This window comes from Solanum dulcamara, chromosome 1 (assembly GCF_947179165.1).
Source record: "Solanum dulcamara chromosome 1, daSolDulc1.2, whole genome shotgun sequence".
In the NCBI taxonomy this organism is placed as follows: domain Eukaryota; kingdom Viridiplantae; phylum Streptophyta; class Magnoliopsida; order Solanales; family Solanaceae; genus Solanum; species Solanum dulcamara.
Genome location: NC_077237.1, coordinates 84,632,724 through 84,656,144, shown reverse-complemented (window position 1 = coordinate 84,656,144; position 23,421 = coordinate 84,632,724). Strand labels below are relative to the sequence as shown.

Sequence of the window (23,421 nt, the reverse complement as noted above, 5' to 3'; positions counted from 1 at the left end):
ACACATATAGTTCCATGCACTCTAGGAATTCATCACCTTCTCAGAGAATTTCAAGGTCAGTAGATCATCCAAAATCGATAAGCCAAAAGTGTCATTCATTTTGCTTTCAGGAAATAATAATAGCTAGATCGCTCAAGCAGATTTGGCATGCACCATCTAAAACTACTAATACAGTGTTTTTAACCCTTTTTCCATAGGCAGATCAACTTCCGTAACAATTTTCAGAGGCACTTTTTCCTATTTTTGGATTTGGGGAGGGGAAGGGGCCCTACTGGCTAGGAGGATCTATGATACGATATTTTGTTTTTATCAGACTTTATACTTCAGCCAACTGGCAGTCTTCTGCCCTGGTTTAATAAAGTTTAGTCAAGCACTGACGGTGATGAAATTGGATTAAAAGTAAACATTACAACAACAACTATGCCTCAGTCTCAAACAAGTTGGAGTGGGATTAAAAATAAACATTATAAATTATTTTTTAAAATTAAAATGAAAATGATAAAATTCACAAAAACAGAATATTCCATTAGTTATCAATTCTAAATTAACAATAAAAATTGATTGAAAATTTTTGCTCAAGTCTTCTATTCCTTTGACTCTCCCAACAGCTAAGTTGGACAAAATTTATCCTTTTCCAAAAGCCTAATCTGTCACTATGCAAATCAGGACAACTTCTTTCCACCAAACACTTCGATTATTTTCATCCCCTACCAATACTAGCAACCTGAACCAAATCCCCAAGTTGAATCACTAGTTTTACACTTCCAAATTCACCAATCAGATTGATCTATGATAATTTTAAACGCCGCATTATTTTCTGAGACAATCACACCCACAACTTCCAAGGAGAGGCAGGAGATGTATATTTTCGCACCTTGTCTTCTTCGGGATTCTCTGAATTGAAACTATCATTCTTGTCTCGAAGCAGCTTGTTTAGTTTTGTCTTCAATTCTTCCTTGTTTTCAGAAACCTGAATGGCATAGAAAAAAGTAAAAGATAGTTTGTTTACAATATTAATAAGCAATACATGCTGTATGTCGATAACAAAGTGAAAAGAAAACTATCAACTCCTATAAGCAAACCTAGACAATTTAATTTAATGAGATACAACGTAGCCCTAAATGTTATGCAAAGCTAAACAATAGCTTTTCAATTATTGCTGTGTGTCACTAACAAAGTGGAAAGAAAACTATCAACTATAAGCAAAACTAGACAATTTAATTTCATGATATACAACTTAGCTCTAAAAGATGGCTGGAGTCGGAACACATAAAAAAGCCTCTACTAACGCAAGATAACATACTTCAATTTCAAGGTCATTCTCAGCTTCAACAATTGCAGCTCCTATCGTGGCCACGGAACTCAAACGTGCTATTTTTTTGGCACGGACAACATCCCTTTTCTTTTTGTTTTTTCGGGCACGGGCAGTCTTTTTATCATCAGAAGTGTCAGACTGTTCGGTCTTAATGTCAAGGATAGAAAGACTAGAGGTGGTCTGCCCAAGCTGATCAGGTCTACAAGATTTTGAAGCTCCTCCCTGTTGATAGGGGGAAGGTGAAGGACCTGAAGCGAGACGAGAACCATGGAATCGAGCAACTGGAACCAGAGATTCAGGTTCAGCTTGAGGTGCAAAGTCATCTCCTCTTTTTGCCTGTGCCTTTTCACGCTTGATTCTTTCAGATTGTTTCTGAATACACCACAAAAATAGTAGAGTGAAAATTCATTATGCAGGAGATCAAGCACTAGATGGTGTTGAGCCTAGATATTAAAGGCACTTTTCCCCCAATGAAAGAAAGGCACAGTGAGAATGAATAATGATCTTTATCCAAATAGAAGAATGAATAAATGAAATACTTGCCAGTTTAAAAATAATGCGAGTTAAAATAGAATGGTTAACTGCAGAATAAATGTTACAACATTGATGCTGTGTACTTACAACAATAAAATCAAGTAATATAAGTAAAAGTAAACAGATTTTATCATCTCAATTTTAGTGATATACAACTAAAAGTAAATTACTGCTGCCACTAAATCTGGTACTTGGATTTTTACCCATAAAAGAAGACAATAAAATTCACCAGCACCATTCTTCTTCTTTTTGTCCCTGTTTTCTTCTTCATTTGTGATGGACATGACATTCATAGGAACCTTCTATATTTATTTAAGATACTAGTCATCTTTATTATCAGAAAAACAAGTCACTTGAAACCAAAAAGAGCAATCAGTAAAGCCACAATTTCCTTTTTATTCTTATTTTTTCCAAAAAGGAAGGTAAAAAGGCAGTAAATGGTCAGACAAGTGCAGACCTGATGCAAGTGAGATCTCTTTTGGAATATCTTATCTTCATATAATCCTACCGCCTGAATAAAAGATTCTACCCTGCCAAGGTTTGGCTGAAAAAGAAGTAAAAGAGGCAAATCAAAAGGTTAACTACAAAATACAAGAATAAGTAGGTAAAAAGGCTATGACAGGCAAATACACAGATTAAAGAGTCACTGTCAAAAGGAATAAGCAACTACCTGGCTTGCATCAGTCAGATACCCTCCCAAAGACCTAAACTCCTTCTTATAAACAGCCATCAACAAGTTTATCGCGCCCTGATAAGAAAAAGGACAAAAATCTTGATGATTAATGATTATCCTACAAAACAATTGTCAAATAAACTTGGATAACAATTTTGGAGCTTCTTACAGCCAAAAAAAGCTTATTAATTCATAAACATAACAATCATATACCCAAAACACGTTATCCAGAGATAAATCTTCAAAAAGACTAAACAACTCTATGATATGACTGTTTGAAGCATGTTGTATTTCATCAAAAGACTGGGTCACTAAGTCCATTCCATATCCCTTCACAGTGTATCACAAACAAAGGGAGCTCAAGAACTCCATGTGGCTTGACGAATCTATCATAACACCAAGAAGAAGAAAAAACAAAAGTTTTATGTATTGTTGCTTTATATCGTGAGCTACCTCGGCAAACCTTAAAACAAATTATGTTGATTTCCATCCAAACACCTACATATTGCATCAAGGTGTAATAATCCAGAAGTTTCCCATGGTTCCTCCCAGTAAACAACTTCTCTGTGCATCAAAAAGTCCAAGTAAAAGGATCATTGAATTCATCCAATATAACAGCAGGAACACCTCTATATTTCAGTAACCACCATGCAGCGTAACATCAGATGATTGACCAGCTCATTCTGGCCTTTACAAAAACATAATCATATACATATTCTCATTCCTTCTATCTGTAAATAGTCTCGAACGAGGACAGTTTCCTATGTCTGTGATAAACATCAAGCTTGTGGGTGATTCGATTTTTCAAATTGTTCCACAAGGAGCACCCATTTTATTATTGCTCTGTAGAGTGACTTGACCAACTTGACCAAGCAAGTTCCTAGACACTTTAATTCCATATTAGAACATCAGGTTTGTTTCGTAAAATCGCCAGTCCCCATTGAACATACTTAACAGAAATTGAATTTTTCCATCACCGAACCATTGCATTTCTCTGAAGTCTCAAATCCCACACATAATCCTAATTGGTATAAACAGTATCATGTTCAATTGCTTATCCCAGGTTAGAAAACCAACTATCAAACATCTCTATGAACCCTCCAGTGTGGCCATCCACCAATCCATCCAATATCTGTTGTTTCTTTCATTGTCCACCTTCAAGATAGTGTGTTGAAAAAATAAATCGTAAGCTAAACACCAAGCAACATGGAGATTGCCTTGGAAACACCAATTTACTTCCTCAAACCGCGTATTTTGCTTGCTATGACCATGCGCAATTCTTCTTCAGAGGCAAATCTCCAAAAGCCATTATCCAATGAAACTCATGTTATCTACTTGAAAGAAGGAAAGTATAAGTGATAGGTCGCCTGTCATAACCAAACATTGCACCGGCAATACCTTATCATCGGCCTAATGTAGCTTTGCCATTAGTAACACTGGAAGCTCCATATATTACAACTCCATTGTAATCTCTCTCAATCAGACACACCTTCACTAGATGGAGTGAAATTATTTTCCCACTCATATATGCATGCAACACCATTTATTTATTGTTGAAATGGTAACTTTGAATATTTCTATATCATGATCAAAATACAAACAGTACAAAGGTTGTACTGAGCCCATATTTACAGCAAAAAACCTCTAGGAAACTGAAGCTATTCTAACCTCCTAGATGGAATCTAGTGCAACATCATTTAACACAAGCAGTGCTCTCTGCTAGCTTTTCATGAAACTGAAAAAATTAAAACAACTTCCTCTAATAATTAAATAAATTTTAATCTCACTGGAAAGCAAACTCCTTCTGTTTTCATATTTTCCCTTTCAAGGGCATAGATATATGAGCACTATGGGCAGTAATTCTTCAGGGATAGCTATGCATTTTGCAGAATCTCTTATTTTCCCCCACAAAATGTCCCACACTTTTTCCCTGATATATGATCAGTCCTTGTCTTTCTCCCAAATTTAGTTCTTTACATTTCAAATTCATTATTGGCTACAAAAAGCAGGCAACAGGTTAAGATGCAAACTTCTCGTGGTCAAAGAAATATAAATCCTTAAATATCATGAAAACCGTCAAACCATGCCAAGTAATATAACAGTTTTATTTTAATACATAACTAGAAGAGAAGTTCTGTTAGGAGAAAACACCAGTAATGGCAAATACATAAACGAATTCTTATTGAAAACACACCTCACGAATCTCAAGTGTGGGCATATGTGGTAGAAAATCATTGCCAACGAAGAAGCATATAAATATGAAGTCATCAACAATACGCTCCAAATCAATCTCAAAGGGAGGATTGGGAATTCTCAAATCATATTCCAGATACTCCCGCAGAGTCCAGATGTTGAGGAACTGCAATGCACCAAATTGACAAAGAAAACTTTTGAAAACTTAAATTGGGAAAACCACAAGCAATCAGGACAAAATCTTTTTGGTAGACCGTAAAAAATAAAATCTCAAATGTTACCTGGAACGGTTTCTTTGTCACAACCTCAGCATCTCCTTTCTCATCAACTACCCCTGCTTTTCGCTTTGCCTTTCCTTCGCAATTTGCAGCTAAATGACCCATTTGACCACAAAGGAAACATTTGTCCTGCTGGCCTGGAGTAAAAACGACCTAAAGATAGGACAGCATTCAACAAAAATCAAGAGGCAAATTAAAGAAGTATATTCAAAATAATGCAATTAAGCACCATCACTACAAAATATTTAAGGCTAAAGTACCAAATCATTATTATTGTCTGACACACCTTTAAGTCCTACTGAAATCTTTTGGGACTAGTATGTCCTACTTTTCCTAACTAGTTCATTACAAGTCTGAAATCCCTTTTCACTTAATTTTATTTTAATCTTTATCCTTGCTCTAGGTGAATCCAAATAAAGATTATTATCCAAATTACTGATTTTTTGACATGAGGATTTATCTAATTTTATAATGAAATCCAATTGTTGTTATCCAATTTTATTTATTTTTGAGAAGGTAACAACTTGTATTCTATTCCAAAAAAATCAGAACCCGCCACAACATATTACAGGTTCCTAATTACAATTGTGGAGAGCAGCAGGAAGATCTTCAACCCTATGGAAAAATTTACAAGGAACCTAAAACATCTATAACTGATTCTAGATCTTCCATGTACTCCTGTTTACACCAAAAATGAAACAAAACTAAGCAGTTCATCTTAATCTTCTGAATGGAATTACTTTGTCTTGGAAGCATCTGATATTTCTTTCTTTCCACACAGACCACCAAATGCAAGCCGGAATGATTTTCCATCTCTCTTTATGCCCAGTAATGCTTGCATAACTGCTCCATATCCTCAAAGTCTGGGTAACTCTCCTAGGCATAACCCACTTCATGCCCTTTAGATTGATGAAAACATTTCACAAAATGTTGGTTATCCTACAGTGAAGGAATAGATGGGTGACAGTCTCTACTTCCTCACCACATAGGAAGCACCTAGGACTCAGTTGAATATTTCTCTTCATAAGGTTTTCCTGGGTCAAAATTGCCTGCTTAGCAAGAAGCCAAGTAAAACAAGACACTTTGTAGGGGATTTTAGTTTACCATATCAGCTTCCATGGCTACCCATTCCTCTGACTGTTACATAGATTAAACTTCTTGTAGGCTCTTTTGACACTAAAACTGTCTTGATTGTGATCCTGCCATCCCAAACTGTCTTGTGCATCAGTAGTTCCTTTGAACTGCCCCAAGAACTTGTAAAACTCCACCAACCTCTGGATCTCCCAGTCATTCAGAGATCTTCCAAAACTCAGATTCCACCCTTGGTTTGACCATATCTCTGCCACAGTGGCCCTTTGCTGCTGGCTTAGTGTGAAAATATCTAGGAACAAAGCTTTTAAAGATCCTTGTTCTAGCCATCTATCTTTTCCAAAATGAGATCTTCCTACCATTACCCAATTTAATACTGCAGTTTCCTCTGAGCTTTGGCCAATGATTTCTGATGGCTCTCCAAAGACTTGATCCATAAGTGCGAGTGACCATTTTAGTTATCCAATGATCCTCCATTTCATATTTCGCCTGTATTACATCTTTCCACAGTGCTAGCTCACTGGAGGCAAATCTCCACAGCCACTTCATCATGATGCACTGGTTCTGGATTTTTAAATTCCTTACCCCCCCATCCCCCCTGCCTGTTTACTCTCAATCAGAGTATCCCACTAACCAAGTGGAATTTCTTGGTTTCACTATTTCCTTCCCACAAGAATTTTCTTCTCAAAGAATCTGGTCTATCAATGACGCCATCAGGAGTAGAGAAAAGAGACATCATATAGGTAGGCATAGAGTGCAAAACACTGTTGATGAGTGTTAATCTTCCTCCTAAAGAAAGGTATTGGCTCTTCCAATTCACCAATCTTTTTTCACATATTTCAATCACCCCATTCCAGAGGCCTATGGATTTCCTTTTGGCTCCCAAGGGCATCCCCAAGTATGTAGTTGGTAGGTCTCCTATCCTTCCACCCAAAATCCTAGCCAGAGAGGGTAAATCAGGGACTTCATTTACTGGATACTAGAAACTCTTGTTCCAATTGATGTGAAGCCCTGAGATAGCTTCAAAAAGAACAAAGATTACCCTTAAAATCTTGAGTTGGTTCCTGTTTGCATCACAGAAGACAAGAGTGACATCTACATATTTTAAGCGAGTAATTTCCAAATCAGCCCCCACTCTACTGGACACCCTAACACCTCTCAGCCACACCTTTTCTTGAGCAATTTTCAACATATTATTTGGCCCCTTCACAGCAATAATAGAAAGGAAAGGAGATAGTGGGTCTCCTTGTCTTAAACCTCTGTGTGAAGAGAAGAAACCTGTAGGGGAGCCATTTATTAGAACTGAGAATTTCAGTGCTGATGCAAAATTTCATCCATCTTAACCATCTACCTCCAAAACCCCTTTTATAAAGAGTCTCCAGCAGGAACTTCCAATTGCGGTGGTCATAAGCTTTATAAATTCCAGGTTACATCGGATGCCTGGGACACTGCTTCTAGTTCTAGTGTCAACACACTCAATTGCCATAAGAGTAGCATCCATTATTTGTCTCCCTTTTATGAAAGCCAGCTGTTGGGGGTCCACCAGTTTATGCATAACCATTTTGATTATCTCAGTAAGTAATTTGGAAAAGATCTTGTACACACTACCAATTAGGGTAATAGGTGTGAAGTCAGTGAGCCCCTTAGCACCCATTTTTTTTTTATTAAAACCACATCGGTAGAGTTGAAGCTTTTCTCAAATACACATCTCTCATGAAAGTTCTTGACTGTAGCAATCACAATCTTTACAAATAACCTCCCAGTAGTGGGTACAGAAGGCCATAGTAAAACCATCAGGACCAAGAGCTTTGTCTCTAGCACAAAGCTTGACACTGTCCCATATCTCTTGGTCCTCAAACTCCTTCTGAAGCATGAAATTATCTTCAGCATTAATTTTGTGACCCATCCTACACCCACCTGAGGGTCTCCAAGTTTTTGCTTCAGAATATAAGCTCTGATAGAAGACTACAATTTCCTTCTTTACGTCTTCTGCATTTCTCACTACTTCACCACCCACATTTAGCTCATCAATATTATTGTATCTTCTATGCAAGTTGGCAGTTCTGTGGAAGAACTTGGTGTTGTTGTCTCCCTGTTTCAGCCAATTAAACCTCGATCTCTGTCTCCATGCTATCTCCTTATATTTAGTTATATTTTCAAACTCTAGCAGGAGTTCAGCTTTTGAGTGGATCTCCTCTTCACCAAGAACTCTTTGATCCTGGACTTCCTCTAATTCAGCAAGTTGACTAACTATGTTCTGTTTCTGCAATGCCAAGTTTCCTTGGCCTGATTTGCTTCCACTCCCTCAACTTGTCTTTAAGTGCTTTCAAAACTTAAAGCCTAGGATGAAATCTAGCCTTCCTTCACAGTCAAAGGACGTCCACCATTCCTTGACTCTATCCAAGAAACCCTCCATCTGCAGCCACCAATTTTTGAATTTAAAATAGGACCTCAAAGGATCCCAGTTCCCACAATGCAATAGAATTGGTGAGTGATCAGAGGTGACCTTTTGCAGGATTGATTGCTTGATATTCCTGAAGCCCTCATTCCACTCATCAGACACTAGAAACCTATCTAGCCTAGCTGCAATGTCATGTTTGTCTCATTTCCTCCATGTGTAACTTCCTCCTGCTAATTGAGGTCCAACAAGCTCATATCTTCAATGAAATCAAAGAGGTCAATCATAGATTTTGTGATTCTTGAACAATTTTTCTTCTCAGATGGGAACCTAACTGTGATGAAATCCCCACAAACTACCCAAGGACCATTGAACAAACCTCTAGCTGACCCATCTTCCCACCAAACTTTTTTTCTTTCTTCTCTACTATTTGGGGCATAGATGCCAGTAAGTACCCAGGTAAAGTCGACTTTTACCTATGAACTTGCAGGATATAGAGTATGCTCCCACAATACTATCATCCCCTGTCCAAACTTTCCCATCCCAAAGAATTAGGATACCCCCTCTAGTACAACTAGCTTCAAGTTGAGAAAATTTCACTCCTCTATTTGCCCAGAAATCTTAAACAATGTTGCTCACATCCCCTTGACTCTTGGTCTCTTGGAAGCAATTAACATCAGCCTTCCACCCATGGATTAGATTCTTGATTACACAACTCTTATTTGTCTGATTCAGGCCCCTCACACTCCATGAAACTATCTTTACTGTCATTTATTACTAGCTATTGTATAAACCCCCCTACTTCTAGTACCATTACTTCTGAAATTTCTCCCACATTCTAGGCTCTTAAGTTCGTTTGAGCCTTTAACTGCTGAAGCACCACTGGTGGGGGTTTTAGGGTAGAAGGTGATTTTTAAAAAAGTTACATTAGGATTAGTGCCTGGGAGAATAAAAACAATGTCCAACGATGACTATAGATTAAAAAACATAAAACAGTTGCATCAAATTAACCTGTGAAATCAGAAAATAAAAAAATGATTACTACTTCAAAATAGCAAACAAACATAAGATTTAACTACATCAGTGTACATTGAGGTGACATGTGGGCTTACGAGAAGCGATAAGATTAGGAATGACGATGTCTAGGACAAGGTAGGAATGGATTCTGTGGTGGATAAGATGAAAGAAGCAAGACTAAAATAGTTCGGACATGTGAAGAGGAGAGGCACAGAGGGCCCAGAGAGGAGGTGCGAGAGGTTGGCATTATGAGTGTAAGGAGAGGTAGAGGTAGGCTAAATAAGTACTAGGGATAGGTGATTAGAAAAAATATGGCGCATTTTCAACTTATCGAGGACATGACCTTAAATAGGAGGATATGGAGGTCAAGAATTAAAGTAGAAGGCTAATAGGTAGTTGAGCATTGACTCACTTTCTTGCAATATAGGCTTGGTGGTAGTTTGGTGTCCGTCATCTGTTTCTCCTTTAATACCAGTAGTATCAGCAGTACTCACGTAGTTTCTTGTCTAGCAATTTCTGTTACTATCTAATGTTTATTATGCTTTGATTATCGCATTATTTTGTTGTCGTTATGGTTCCTTTTCCTGAATGTTATGTAACGCTTCCTCTAGTATTTGATTTGTCTTCCTTTCTTTTGTATGTTCTTTTATATGAATTAGAAATGGCATTTTGAACCATTTCTATACGTTAAGGGCATTTTTGATCCAATAGGTGGAAGAAGGGCATTTCAGAACCAATTCTAATATGTTAAGGGAATTTTTGAACATTTTCCATATTTTAAATCATAAACTAATATAGTATATAATAGCCAATAGTTAAACAATAATAGAATTTATAATGCTAGTAGTATTTACAACTTTGTGGGGAATTGTTAGGAGCAAATAGGAGTTATTTATCCCTAGAATTTTCAATAGGACTTGAAACTTTATTAAAAGGGAAAATAGGAGACATAAGTTATCTCCCTTAAAAAGAAGGTGAAACTAATGAGTATTTTTTTATCTGGCTTAAAAATAAGGTTTTTTGTGAACATCAAGGTCCAACTTTTTTTTTATTTTGCAAATTTTGAATCGACATATTCGCTTAGTAATGAGAAATGTCCCTCCATATAATAAAGTTGAGCATTAACCTCTCTAAGTATGGAGAAGTGAACTTCATGCGTAGCCAAACCCAACATAATTAGATCTGCATCCTGTGGTGGCACCAAAGAATATAATTGTAAGTTATCCAGTACAACATTCATAAAAATCAGGAAGAAGATTCCCATCAAAAGATTTGCAAGTAATACAAAGGATAAGACGTACCAAACCATAAAGACAGTGACGCATATTTGGATCATACCCAGAAAGATTCCTTTGTAGGCGGATATAGGACATAATTTTATGCTCACCTTCACCAGGGACATTTGCATCAGAAAGTATAACCTTCAAAACAATAGTTGAATAATAAATAAGCACACAAAATTCTTTAGTATCGTAAAGAGGTGCAGAAAAGAAAGCGACTGAACCAAACTACCAAACAAAACCAAATAATCTTAAATTGAAAGTGCAAGAACTTAACAGGAACAGCACCTTAATTTTTTTCCATCCAGGATCATGGTTTAGTCTAAGATGAATATAGTATTGAAGAGCGATCGACAACGTAGCCATGAATTGGGTTCCAGGAGTGATAACATTTGAATCAAAAACTTGGGAAGCCTGTTTAGGAGGAAGCTTCCTACCCTCCCTCTCAAATTCCTCGCGCAACTTTTCCTCCTCCGCTGCCTAAAAAATGGATTCCATGAGATAGAACTTGAGCAAAAATTCTTACTCACCATTAAAGAATATAAAGGGCATGTACCGCATCTGCTGCATCTTTGGCTGCTCTAAAACGTCTAGATCTTTGCTGGTTCATTTTTGCCCTAGGTGCAACACCATCTACCAAATACATCCAGTCAGTAAGTAGCTCAGAAACCTATCGACTTATTCTACATATAATTTGTTTTGTACAGATTGTTCAATGGTGAATCAAGAGATCAGAAAAGAAAATCTGGGAACCATATTTAAAAAAAAATACAGGAGGGTCAAGGAGACATTAAATATAATTTGAATTTCTAAGGATTTTAGAAGTTGGTAATTACATATTGGGGAGGGAAGTAAAATGCAGTTTTAGTCCCCTCGATATGACTCCAACTTCTCCCATTCATTTGACATGAATCCAAAGTTTTCTTTTGAGTTCCCAAGCAATAACAAATTACCCCTTTCCCAGATACAACTGACCCATACTCTCTTTTTCTTTGAAATATAGAATTTATACAATAATTGAAAGACAATTTGACCTTGTCACCCACCAATAGCCATATATAGCAGCTTTCGAGGACGCACCATTGAGAAAAGCCCGTCTATGTAGTCAAACATGCAATGGAACACCTCATCAAATGTGGTTGGAGAAGGCTGCATTAGAAAGCATCGAAAGTTATGTTAGAGAATAGAGAGGATAGTATAAATCAGTGTTATCAAAGGCGAAATGCGCAAAAAAGCTTTAAGGTCCGTTGGGGCTTTAAACCAAAGCACAAATAAAGCGTGGGCTTTAATAAAAAAGGCGCAAAGGGAGAAAAAAATACAAATATATATGATTAGTCCAAGACTAATAATTATAAACAAGAATGACAAATATATGACCAAAGAAATTGAAAACAAATTATGATAAAGTGAAATATCAATTGTTTAGTGTCACTTCTTAAGAAGAGGTTCATTGGCAAGGAAAAGCTTGCCTTAGAACCTTGATGACAACGCTGAAGCGCACATAAAGCGAGGCGAAGTGCTCAACACGTTTTGAGCCTAGCTTCAGGGCTTAAGCACGCTTAAAGCGCGCCCTTGGCTACACTGGTATAAATAACCAAGATATCTAATAAATATATACCATGAAAGTAGAATCCTCCAAACATGTATTCAATAGAAACATAGGTCATCAACAAAAGAGTATAATGTTCTAACTATTTATCTTAAATTCCCATTCTTACTAAAGCAAAAACGAGAGAGGGATCTAGGAAAGATTCCTACAGCTCAAATAATGCATCCAGGGGAAACCGAAAAGCAAATTATAGCCAGGCACTAAAGGAACCTAACTATGGGTGACAAAATGAAGTGGAATACAGTAATCATAACTGTTAGAATAGGAATAGGTGTACACAATCCTACTTAGAATAGGAATAGAAATAGGAATAGTTTATAGTATCCTACTTGGAAAAGGATTGGTTTATAGTGTCTATAAATAGGGTCTTTATGTAATATTGCTCTTACACAATTCAATAATATTTTTCTCCTATATTTCTCACATGGTATCAGAGCATTGGAGAGAAACTTCAAGTCACTGTGTGTCCATTATTTTTCCAGCGACTTTTGGGGGCTGAATTTTGTCAGTTTTTTGTTATGCGGGTGTTCTGAGAAAACCAACACCATTACAAAGCTCGAAAAGCTCAGGCGACCAAACCCCAGCCATAACCAACGAAAAACAACACCTCACGCGCTGTCACGCGCCGTTCGAAGGTGAAATTTTCCGGCAAGATCTGGTTATTTTTGAGTTTTTTTTCTCGATTGGGGTCGTCCAGTCATTCCGACCAAACCCCAGCCAGTTTTGTCCATATCTGAACCCCGAAATTAGGGTTCCGACAGTTTTCGACAAGTTTCCAGCGAAATCAGGTTTCCAGACAGATTTGTCTTTCCGGTTTCCAGAACTGAACTTTCTCCAAAAAAAGAACTTCCAGATTCCTATATATATATATATATATTTCATTATGTCTTTTGGGATTGATATTTTTCGCTCCAAAAAATATAGAAAGTTCAAGCCCTATGATTACTTCGGAACCATTAATGGAAGCTTAAACTATTTAGCTTGGGCTTCCTCGATTGAGCTGTGGTGTAAGGATCAAGGTGTACAAGATCACTTAACCAATAATGTTTGTGTGGTAGATGAAAAGGCCAAGGCTATTGAGGAAGATGCAAAAGTCAAAGCACAATGGGTGAAGGTTGATGCTCAATTATGTAGTCTCCTATGGCGATCTATCGATTCCAAGTTGATGCCCTTGTTTCGCCCATCCCAGACATATTATTCAGTTTGAAAAAAGGCTCGTGCTTTATACACTAATGACATATCTCGATTCTATGATGTGATATCTGGAATGACCAACTTAAAGAAACAAGATTTCGATATGTCTACTTGGGACAGGTACAAGCAGTCATGGAGGAATTTGAAATGTTGATGTCAATTACTACGAATATGGAAAAACAACAAGAGCACAGACAAACATTTCTAGTTCCTACACTTGTTGGACTTCCTACCGACCATGATTTAGTGCATGATCAGATTCTAGCTAGTCTTGTAGTTCCTACAGTTGATGAATTATTCTCTCATCTACTTCGTCTTGTCGGGCCTCCCAATCACAAAGTAGCCTCATCACCCACCATTGACTCCTCTATTCTTGCATCTCAAACCATAGAAAAACGAATATATCAATCTATGGAGAATTGGCGAGGAGGAGGCATTTTGGAAAACCTCGATCCAAGTGTAGTCATTGTCATAAAATTGGGCACACTCGTGACATATGTTGTTATATTTTGCATGGTCCATCACCCAGGTATGATCCTATTGCTCTAAAGGAATGTAATGAATTCCTTCAAAATCGTGCAAGTAAGCAGACATCTCCACAAGTAGCATCTGTGGCTTAGCCTAATCAATCATCCAATAATGCTCATATTGCTCATACAGAATATGATGAGTTCATCCAGTATTGAGCAAGTAAGCAAACGTCACCACAAGTAGCTTCGATTGCAAAACCTAATGTTTCTGTTGCGGGTAATTCTTTCGCGTGTGTTTCACAATCTAGTACTCTTGGTTCATGGGTCATGGACTCAGGCGCTTCCGATCACATCTCTGGTAATAAATCACTTTTGTTTGATATTGTTTATTCACAATCTCTTCCAACTATTACTTTAGCTAATGGGATCCAAACAAAACCAAAAGGGGTTGGCAAAGCCAAACCCTTATCTTCTGTCCCCTCTAAACTCTGTTCTTTATGTCTCTGGCTCTCCTTTTAATCTGGCATCCGTTAGTCGTTTGACGCGTGTCTTACATTGTGGCATATTCTTTTTTGATGATTTTTTTCTCATACAGGACCGCAGTACGGGACAGACGATTGGCACAGGGCATGAATCACATGGCCTTTACTGTCTTACCTCTTCAAACTTCTTTACAGCATGCTCCGTTCCAGATCCTCCAGACCTAATTCAAAAATGTTTGGGACATCCGAGTCTATCCAAGCTGCAAAAGATGGTGCCTAGTTTGTCTAGTTTAGACTATGAGTCGTGTCAACTTGGGAAACACACGTGCAACATTTTCACGTACTACTGAGGGTCATTCCGAGTTTATTTTTTCATTAGTTCATTCTGATATTGGAGGTCCTAATAGAGTTAGTTCACCCCTAGGATTTCGTTATTTTGTTAGTTTCATTGATGATTATTCAAGATGCACTTGGGTTTTTTTAATGAAAGATCGTTCTGAGTTATTTTCTATATTCAAAAGTTTCTTTGCTGAAATACAAAATCAATTTGGAGTTTCTATTCGTACTTTTTGTAGTGATAATGCCTTAGAATACTTATACTCCCAATTTCAGGAGTTTATGACTCACCATGGAATTATTCACCAAATATCTTGTCCGTACACCCCTCAACAAAATGGTGTAGCAAAAAGAAAGAATAGGCATCTCATTGAGACCGCTCGCACTCTTCTCATTGAATCTCATGTTCCATTGCGCTATTGGGGAGATGCAGTCTTTGCGTCTTGTTATTTAATTAATAAAATGCCCTCATCCTCTATTCAGAATCAGGTTCTACATTCCATTGTATTTCCTCAATTACGTCTTTACTCTATCCCCCCTCGTGTCTTTGGAAGCATATGCTTTGTTCATAACTTAGCACCTTGTGCCCTCAAATATGTCTTCCTTGGTTACTCCCGAGTTCAAAAAGGGTATCACTGTTATTCACCTGAACTTCATTGATACCTTATGTCCACCGATGTCACATTTTTTGAGTCTCAACCTTACTATACATTTTCTGATCACCCTGATGTATCTGAGGTCTTACCCATACCTCAGATCTTACATGTACCCACTTTTGAGGAATCTACGGTCTCTCCTACATCTCCAGTTGTAGTGCCACCACTCCTGACTTATCATCATCATCCACATCCAGTTGTAGTCCTAGATGATTCATGTCATGTGCAGACCCTGCTCCTACTGCGGACTTGCCTCCTCCTAGCCAACCGATTGTACTTCAAAAAGGTATACAATCCACTCGAAATGCTAACCCAAATTATACTTTCTTAAGTTATCATCGTCTATCCTCACCACATTATGCCTTTATATCATCTTTGTCTTCTATTTCCATTTCTAAGACTAAAGGTGAAGCACTTTCTCATTCTGGATGAAGGCAGGCTATGATTGATGAGATGTCTGTTTTACATACAAGTGGTACTTAGGAACTTGTTTCCCTTCCGGCAGGTAAATCAACTATTGGTTGCCGTTGGGTTTATGCAGTCAAAATTGGCCCAGACGGTCAGGTGGATCGACTGAAGGCTCGCCTTGTTGCCAAAGGGTATACTCAGATTTTTGGGCTAGATTATAATGACACTTTCGCTCTTATGGCTAAAATAGCATTTGTCCATCTTTTTCTATCTATGGTTGTTGTTCATCATTGGCCTCTTCATCAATTGGGCATTAAGAATGTTTTTTTGCATGGTGATCTTGAAGAAGAAGTCTATATGGAGCAACCACCTGGTTTTGTTGCTTAGGGGGAGTCTAGTACCCTTATATGTCGATTGCGTAGGTCACACTATGGTCTGAAACAGTCTCCTCGAGCCTGGTTTGGAAAGTTCAGTACAATAATTCAGCAGTTTGGCATGACTCATTGTGGAGCTGACACTCCAATCTTTTATAGACATTCTGCACCAAATCGGTGCATTTATTTAGTTGTTTACACTGATGATATCGTTATCACTGGCAATGATCAAAATGGTATCACTAATTTGAAGCAACATCTCTTTCAGCATTTCCAGGCTAAAGACCTCGGCAGACTGAAGTATTTTCTAGGTGTTGAGGTTGCACAGTCTAGATGAGGTATTGTTATTTCTCAACGCAAGTATGCCTTAGACATTCTTGAGGAGACAAAAATGACGAGATGTAGACCCATTGACTCCTATGAATCCGAATGTTAAACTCCTTCCAGGACAGGGGGAGCCACTCAGTAATCCTAAAAGGTATAGACGACTGGTTGGAAAGTTGAATTATCTCACAATGACTAGACCTGACATCTCTTTTCCTGTGAGTGTTGTAAGTCAGTTTATGACTTCTCCTTGTGATAGTCATTGGGATGCAGTTATTCGTATTCTGCGATATATAAAGTCAACTCCCGGTAAAGGACTACTCTTTGAGGATCACGGCCATGAGCATATCACTGGATATATAGATGCTGATTGGGCAGGATCACCCTTTGATAGACATTCTACATTCGGGTATTGTGTTTTAGTAGGAGGTAATTTGGTGTCGTGGAAGAGTAAGAAACAAAGTGTGGTTGCTCGATCTAGTGTAGAAGCAGAATATGGTTGTGGCGACTTGTGAGCTAGTTTGGATGAAACAGTTGCTGACAGAACTAAAATTTGGAGAAACCGCTCATATGGAACTTGTGTGTGATAATCAAGCGGCCCTTCATATTGTATCAAATCCAGTGTTTCATGAGAGGACTAAGCACATTGAGATTGATTGTCACTTTGTCAGAGAAAAGATACTCTCAGGAGATATCGTTACAAAGTTTATGAAGTCAAATGATCAACTTGCACATATCTTCACCAAGTCCCTCACCGGTTTTCGTATTAATTATAATTGTAACAAGCTAGGTACATATGATTTGTATGCACCAGCTTGAGGGGGGGTGTTAGAATAGGAATAGGTGTACACAATCCTACTTAGAATAGGAATAGAAATAGGAATAGTTTATAGTATCCTACTTGGAAAAGGATTGGTTTATAGTGTCTATAAATAGGGTCTTTTTGTAATATTGCTCTTACATAATTCAATAATATTTCTCTTATATTTCTCACAATAACCAAATAAGCAGATAGTTTATTACTTTATACAACTAAAACTAAGTAAAAAAAGGACAAACTTCCACCAAAAGAAAGCTATCACATGCGACATTAATGCATTACAAAACTAAAATGATTCATAACTCATTTTCTATGTCGTTTATCTTCTTCTTCAAACATTATTTACCCAAAATTCTAAAAGCCTTTAAAGGCAAGAGGTCCACAAGGCTGTGTTTGTGATATTTTCTAGTTAGATCAACTTTTTTTCTTTTCCTATGGGTCGTACTCCAAAAATATTAACTTTTAGCGGCATTGACATTTAAAATACAGGATATGGAAATGGAAGAACGCACTCAATATCTCAATTCTATGGACTTTCTTCCTAAAGATCACGTTATGGAAATATTGATCAATACATAAAGCACGCTTCTTGCATACCCAAATTGATTCTTTTATGTATAATCAAACTTTATATCACCCAAGATTAACATCGTGTTTAACTCTAAGTATTTGACCCAACAATAAGGGGCTCTTACATAGAATTTTTAACAAACCCAAAGAGAATCACCAAAAGAGTTAACAGATTTCATAATCACAAAGTATATAATCAACATTCAGCAGAACAAGATTTGAATGTCATTTAAGTTCAAAATCAATATTTTAATGTCATTTAATAATACATCTCTACACTGTGTGATTTTTTCTTACAACTTGACCATAAAATTGTTCATGTTTTAGAGAGTTGTCAATAGTGATTAAATGAAATCACGCATCAAAGTAGCCACAAGCATATGAAAAGGCATGCATCACCTGTGAGTTCTTCCTAAAACATTACAAAAGCACCAGCAGTAAAACTACTTAACTATCAATTGCCAGGACGCAGAAGTTTTGAATGCCCAGGCAGGATTCAGCAATAATATAGAACAGAGAAGCCAGAGATTCATGACTTCTTTTATAACTGTGGAATCCGAACCAGCTTGCATGAACCTTGACTAATTCCACTAGGTACTATGTCCACCGAAGCTTGGACAGATGGGAAGAAATTACCTAGTATTTTTTGTCTCTGTTGGGATTGAACCTGAGACCTCATGGTTCTATCACTTCTTTGACCACTATGACATACTCTCAATGTTGTCAGAGATTTATGTCGTGCAACAAAAACATACACGCCTTAGTCCTAAACATGTTTGGCTTGGTTAAATGAATCTTTACTTCTCCATTTAAGCTCAAGTCATGTCATCATCATACTAAATAATATAAAAGTGAAAAGTAAGTTAAATATGTATAAATAATAGTAACAAGATTAGAAGTTCTCTGACAAGACTAAATCCAATTCCCGACTAGTAAATATCACCCGTATGTATCTTTTTCTTCTATCGAGCTCTATTTTTGAGTAAATTTGTGTTGATCCCAAAAAAATTGTAGATCTTTCAAGACCACTTCCTTTAATATGATATTAGGTCCACCTTGAACCTTTTTAACACCTTCACTCAAAATAGTTTTAACACCTAAAGGAAATGCATTTGTAGGTCAAACCAGGACATCCCCAAGCCATCTTAAGTGACTTTCTATCATTTTATCCATAATGCACGCTACTTGCTCCTTTCAGCGAATGTGGTCATATTTAATCTTATCAAATCCTATATGACCCTACATTCATTCTCACTTCCACATTTCTGCAATACTCATGTTGTGGATATGTTGGGAGTTTAGCGGCCAAACATTCACTGCCATATAATATTGTCGGACTTAAAACTGTTTTGTAGAACTTACATTTCATTTTAGTAGGCATCCTTCTAGGATGTGATACCGAATAGCACTTCTCCACTTCAAGTCTTCAATCATTTGATATAATTCTATAAATAACTTTTTCATCTATCATAGTATTCTTTTGAAATAACGAGCCTAGATTTCTAAATTGTTAGCATTTTGGCACCACAATTTCGTCTTGTCTCTCCTCAACTTCACTGTTTACATGCTTACTAAACTTGCATACACATATTTAGTCACACTTGTTTTGCCAATTAACACATATACACAATACAGTCAACAAATAATATACACCATGGGACCTTATCATGTATTATGTTTGGTTAGCTCATCCTTAACTAAGGTAAACAAGTAAGACCTCAATGTTGATCCCTAGTGTAGATCCATTGTTATGGGAAACTCATGTGTATCTCTTACTACCTTTCCCCCGCTAGTGACAGCTCCTTCATACATGTCCTTTTGGCATTTATATATTTGATATAAATTCCTTATTCTCCATCACTCACCAAAGGACCTTGTGTGGCACTCTTACATATGCTTTCAATTACTTACCATATATAGATCTTTCTTCCTTATGCGAAAAATTTCCATCAATCTTCTTAGTAAGAATAGCTCCTCCTTTGTAGATCTATCGAACATAAATCCAAATTAGCTCTTTGTCACTCTTGTTGTATTCGTAAAGCTACACTCTATCACTCTTTCTCAGAGTTTCACTTTATGACTCATGAGTTCCATGACGTGCTAGTTTGCACAACTTTGGATATCTCCTCTGTTACTATAAATTGGAATTAGTTTCTCTTTCTCCATTCGTCAGGAATCCTACCACTTCTTAGTGTAGTATTGACTAGCTTGATGAGCCATTCTATTCCAACCTCTCCAAGACGCTTCCAGGCCTATATGGGGTACTATCTTGACCACAAGTTTTTCATCATCATATTTTTCATGGCATCTTTTACTTCTGTCAGCCTAAGTTTACGAGTTTAGTTACAATTTCTATCATGCAAAGAGAAATTCTTGACTTGCAACATATTAACATCAAAGAAACGACAAGAAAAAGAGCGCGATAGCTGTTTATCTGAATATAATCTGGAAAAACAGGGGACGATATAAAAGAGATGGACCAATAACCTTTAGTAAACAATTTTCCCAAGAAAAACTTTTATACCAAAGCACTAGACTGAATAAATAATCTAAGATGTTAATTTGATTGTGCGCCAAATCATTGACATTTGAAAGAAAAACACTAAATTACTGGTTGAAAAGCTAGTAACATCTATCAAAGTATAAAAGTCAATAGTTTAACTAACTTGAATTCTTGTAAGTCGTAACTTGTGAAAGTTGTATAGAAACGAAATGGAATATGTGTTATATAATTGGAACGCTTGAACAGAACATTTCAGCATACACAAATTCATATTTAATTTATATATGAACCACCACCGATTCAAAAATACAACACAAACACAATTCAAATTCGAACGAAAAATTACTTAAAACACAAACACAACTCAGCAAGAAATAATCATACAAGACTATAATTAACTAAAATTGAAAGGAAAAGAGTATTTGAATGCATACTCATCTTCAGGGTGAAAGCAGTGATGAATAATATCATTCATATACTTGTACGGGGCGGAGTGTTGGTCAATCAAGAAACTTCATGTTCAGAAGATGAAAGTTGCGAAAATGTGAATGCTGCGGTGGATGTGTGGGCACACTAGAATGGATAGAATTAGGAATGAAGATATCCGAGACAAGGTGGGAGTGGCATCGATGGAGGACAAGATGCGGGAAGCGAGACTGAGATGGTTTGGGCATGTGAAGAGGAGAGACACAGATGCTCCAGTGCGGAGGTGCGAGAGGTTGGCTATGGACGATTTTAGGAGGGGCAAAGGGAGGCCAAAGAAGTATTGGGAAGAGGTGATTAGACATGATATGGCACAGTTGCAGCTCACCGAGGACATGACCTTAGATAGGAGGCTGTGGAGGACTCAGACTAAGATAGTAGGCTAGGTGGCCTATCTTTTCTCCATAATAGTCGTAGTTGCGCTCATTTGTTTATTAACATTTGATTTTTGTATGTGAATACTGCTTATATTTGTTGACCCAATTCACTTTGGGTATCCTATTTTATCTATAGTAGTTAATGCTCCTTTATCCCCGATCTTTCTACCCTGACTTTACCGCGCTCTTTATTCATATTTTTATATTGTTTTCTATATGCTTGGCTCTACTGACCTATGTCTTATTTTTCTTGTTTTTCTTGTTTCTCCTCCCTTGTTCTTCTCTCTTAAGCCAAGGGTCTTTCGGAAACAACCGCCCTACCTTTCAAGGTGGGGGTTAGGTCTACGTACACTCTACCCTCTCCAGACCCCACATGGTGGGACTATACTGGGTTTGTTGTTGTTGTTGTATACTTGTACAAATACAAGTTATCATATTCAATGTTGTTTGAATTAGTACATTTCAGCATACACAAACTCATACTCAATCCACATACGAACCACCGCCAATTCAAAAATACAATGCAGACACAGAGTCAAATTTGAACGAAAATTTACTTAAAATACAAATACAACTCAGCAAGCAATAATCATACAGGACTATAATTAAATAAAAATTGAAAGGAAGAGGATTGGAATGCGCGCTCCGTCATATTCAATATTGTTTGGATTAGTACATTTCAGTATACACAAATTCATACTCAATTTACATACGAACCACCACCAATTCAAAAATACAACACAGACACACAAACATAACTCAGTAAGCAATAATCATACAGCACTATAATCAACTAAAATTGAAAGGAAAAGAGTATTTGAATGCGTACTCGATCTTCAGGGTGAAAACATGGATGAACAATACCATTCATATCCAAATACAAGTTATCATATTCAATATTGTTAGGATTAGGTTTACTCGTATCAACTGGAACTTTAATTCCTTCAATAACAGCTGCTTCTTCTTCTATCACATCAACTATAACCATTGAATACTTCTCAGCTAACCATCGATAAAATGCTGGAACTCCCATTGTAATTGAGCTCTCAATCAACGAAAAATTGGTACTGTAAGACAAACGGTTTAAGAGAGAAAAGGAAGGAATATGCTTTAGAACAAACAATGGCGGGCTCCGATTTTCAGAGTAAAGAGGTTAGGGCACGGAATGAAGGTGAAAGGACGATAATACCCTTTTCTTATGTACACGTCACCTAAACGAAAATATCTCTGTGGAAAAAAAAACGACAATCCAAAATCTAAGAAAGATACTCCATTAAATTTTTGTTTTTCCTTTTTTAATTAATCAGTTAGTCGAAATACAGGCCATGCATGTTTGCAAGTTACGAGGATTTAATAATTTTTTTAATTTTTAATTTGTTTTAAAAAAAATATCTTTTTAATAACTTCTTTTAATCCTAACTTTTATATGGTATGTCTCAAACCACAAGATTTTTAAGCATCGTCAAAATCAAATAAATAAATTGAAATAGAGTATAATTATTCCACCCTTAATTTCATCAAATTCTTGAACCCCATAAAATTATTCACTAGTTTTGAAACTCAACGAAATTCTTGAGTCATCTTGATACTCCAGTAAATTTTTGAATTCTATCAATCGTTCCTTTGTTTTGAACTTATAAATGTTTAACAAAGTTTTGGAACTCCATAAATATTTGAATCTCATAAATCGATTTTTAAAATTGAAATTCCAAAAAATGTTTATACTATGAATCATTTTTTGATTTTGAACTTATAAAATTTTAAATTCCATATATCATTTTCTCATTTTGTTAAACTCCATCAAATGTTTAAACCTTGTGAATTGTTAGATTTCATTTGTCAAACCTTCAAATTCTAGCACGGTTTGTTAGAGTTGATCCATGTTTTAATTGAAGATATTTTTGTCCCAAAAAAACTTTCATGTCAAAAAATCACTAATAGCTTTAAAATAGTGCTAATATTTGATAGTAAATGTCAAAAGTTGCTATGTATTCCATTGCACCCATTTTTGTCCTCCGTAAGTGGCTAATAACCCAAA

General features: G+C 36.7%; 1 protein-coding gene across 3 annotated transcripts in view; it reads right to left on the bottom strand.

Annotated features, from left to right (window-relative positions):
• The window catches only part of LOC129881228 (5'-3' exoribonuclease 3-like), a 29,402-nt gene extending 6,893 nt beyond the window's left edge, over positions 1-22,509 (bottom strand). For 2 of the 3 annotated variants that reach the window (XM_055955583.1, XM_055955584.1), the window contains exons 1-12: positions 22,213-22,509; positions 11,824-11,926; positions 11,334-11,410; positions 11,066-11,257; positions 10,799-10,918; positions 10,624-10,686; positions 4,997-5,146; positions 4,717-4,881; positions 2,520-2,597; positions 2,307-2,393; positions 1,304-1,687; positions 875-970 (exon numbers count right to left, since the gene is read on the bottom strand). In XM_055955583.1, coding sequence (XP_055811558.1) covers positions 875-970; positions 1,304-1,687; positions 2,307-2,393; positions 2,520-2,597; positions 4,717-4,881; positions 4,997-5,146; positions 10,624-10,686; positions 10,799-10,918; positions 11,066-11,257; positions 11,334-11,410; positions 11,824-11,926; positions 22,213-22,416 — 1,719 coding nt within the window. In that variant the 5' untranslated portion in view covers positions 22,417-22,509. Of the gene's footprint in view, positions 1-874; positions 971-1,303; positions 1,688-2,306; positions 2,394-2,519; positions 2,598-4,716; positions 4,882-4,996; positions 5,147-10,623; positions 10,687-10,798; positions 10,919-11,065; positions 11,258-11,333; positions 11,411-11,823; positions 11,927-22,212 lie in introns of those variants that run through there. The other variant, XM_055955585.1, reaches the window with a different exon arrangement.
• Between the last annotated feature and the right edge of the window lie 912 nt (positions 22,510-23,421).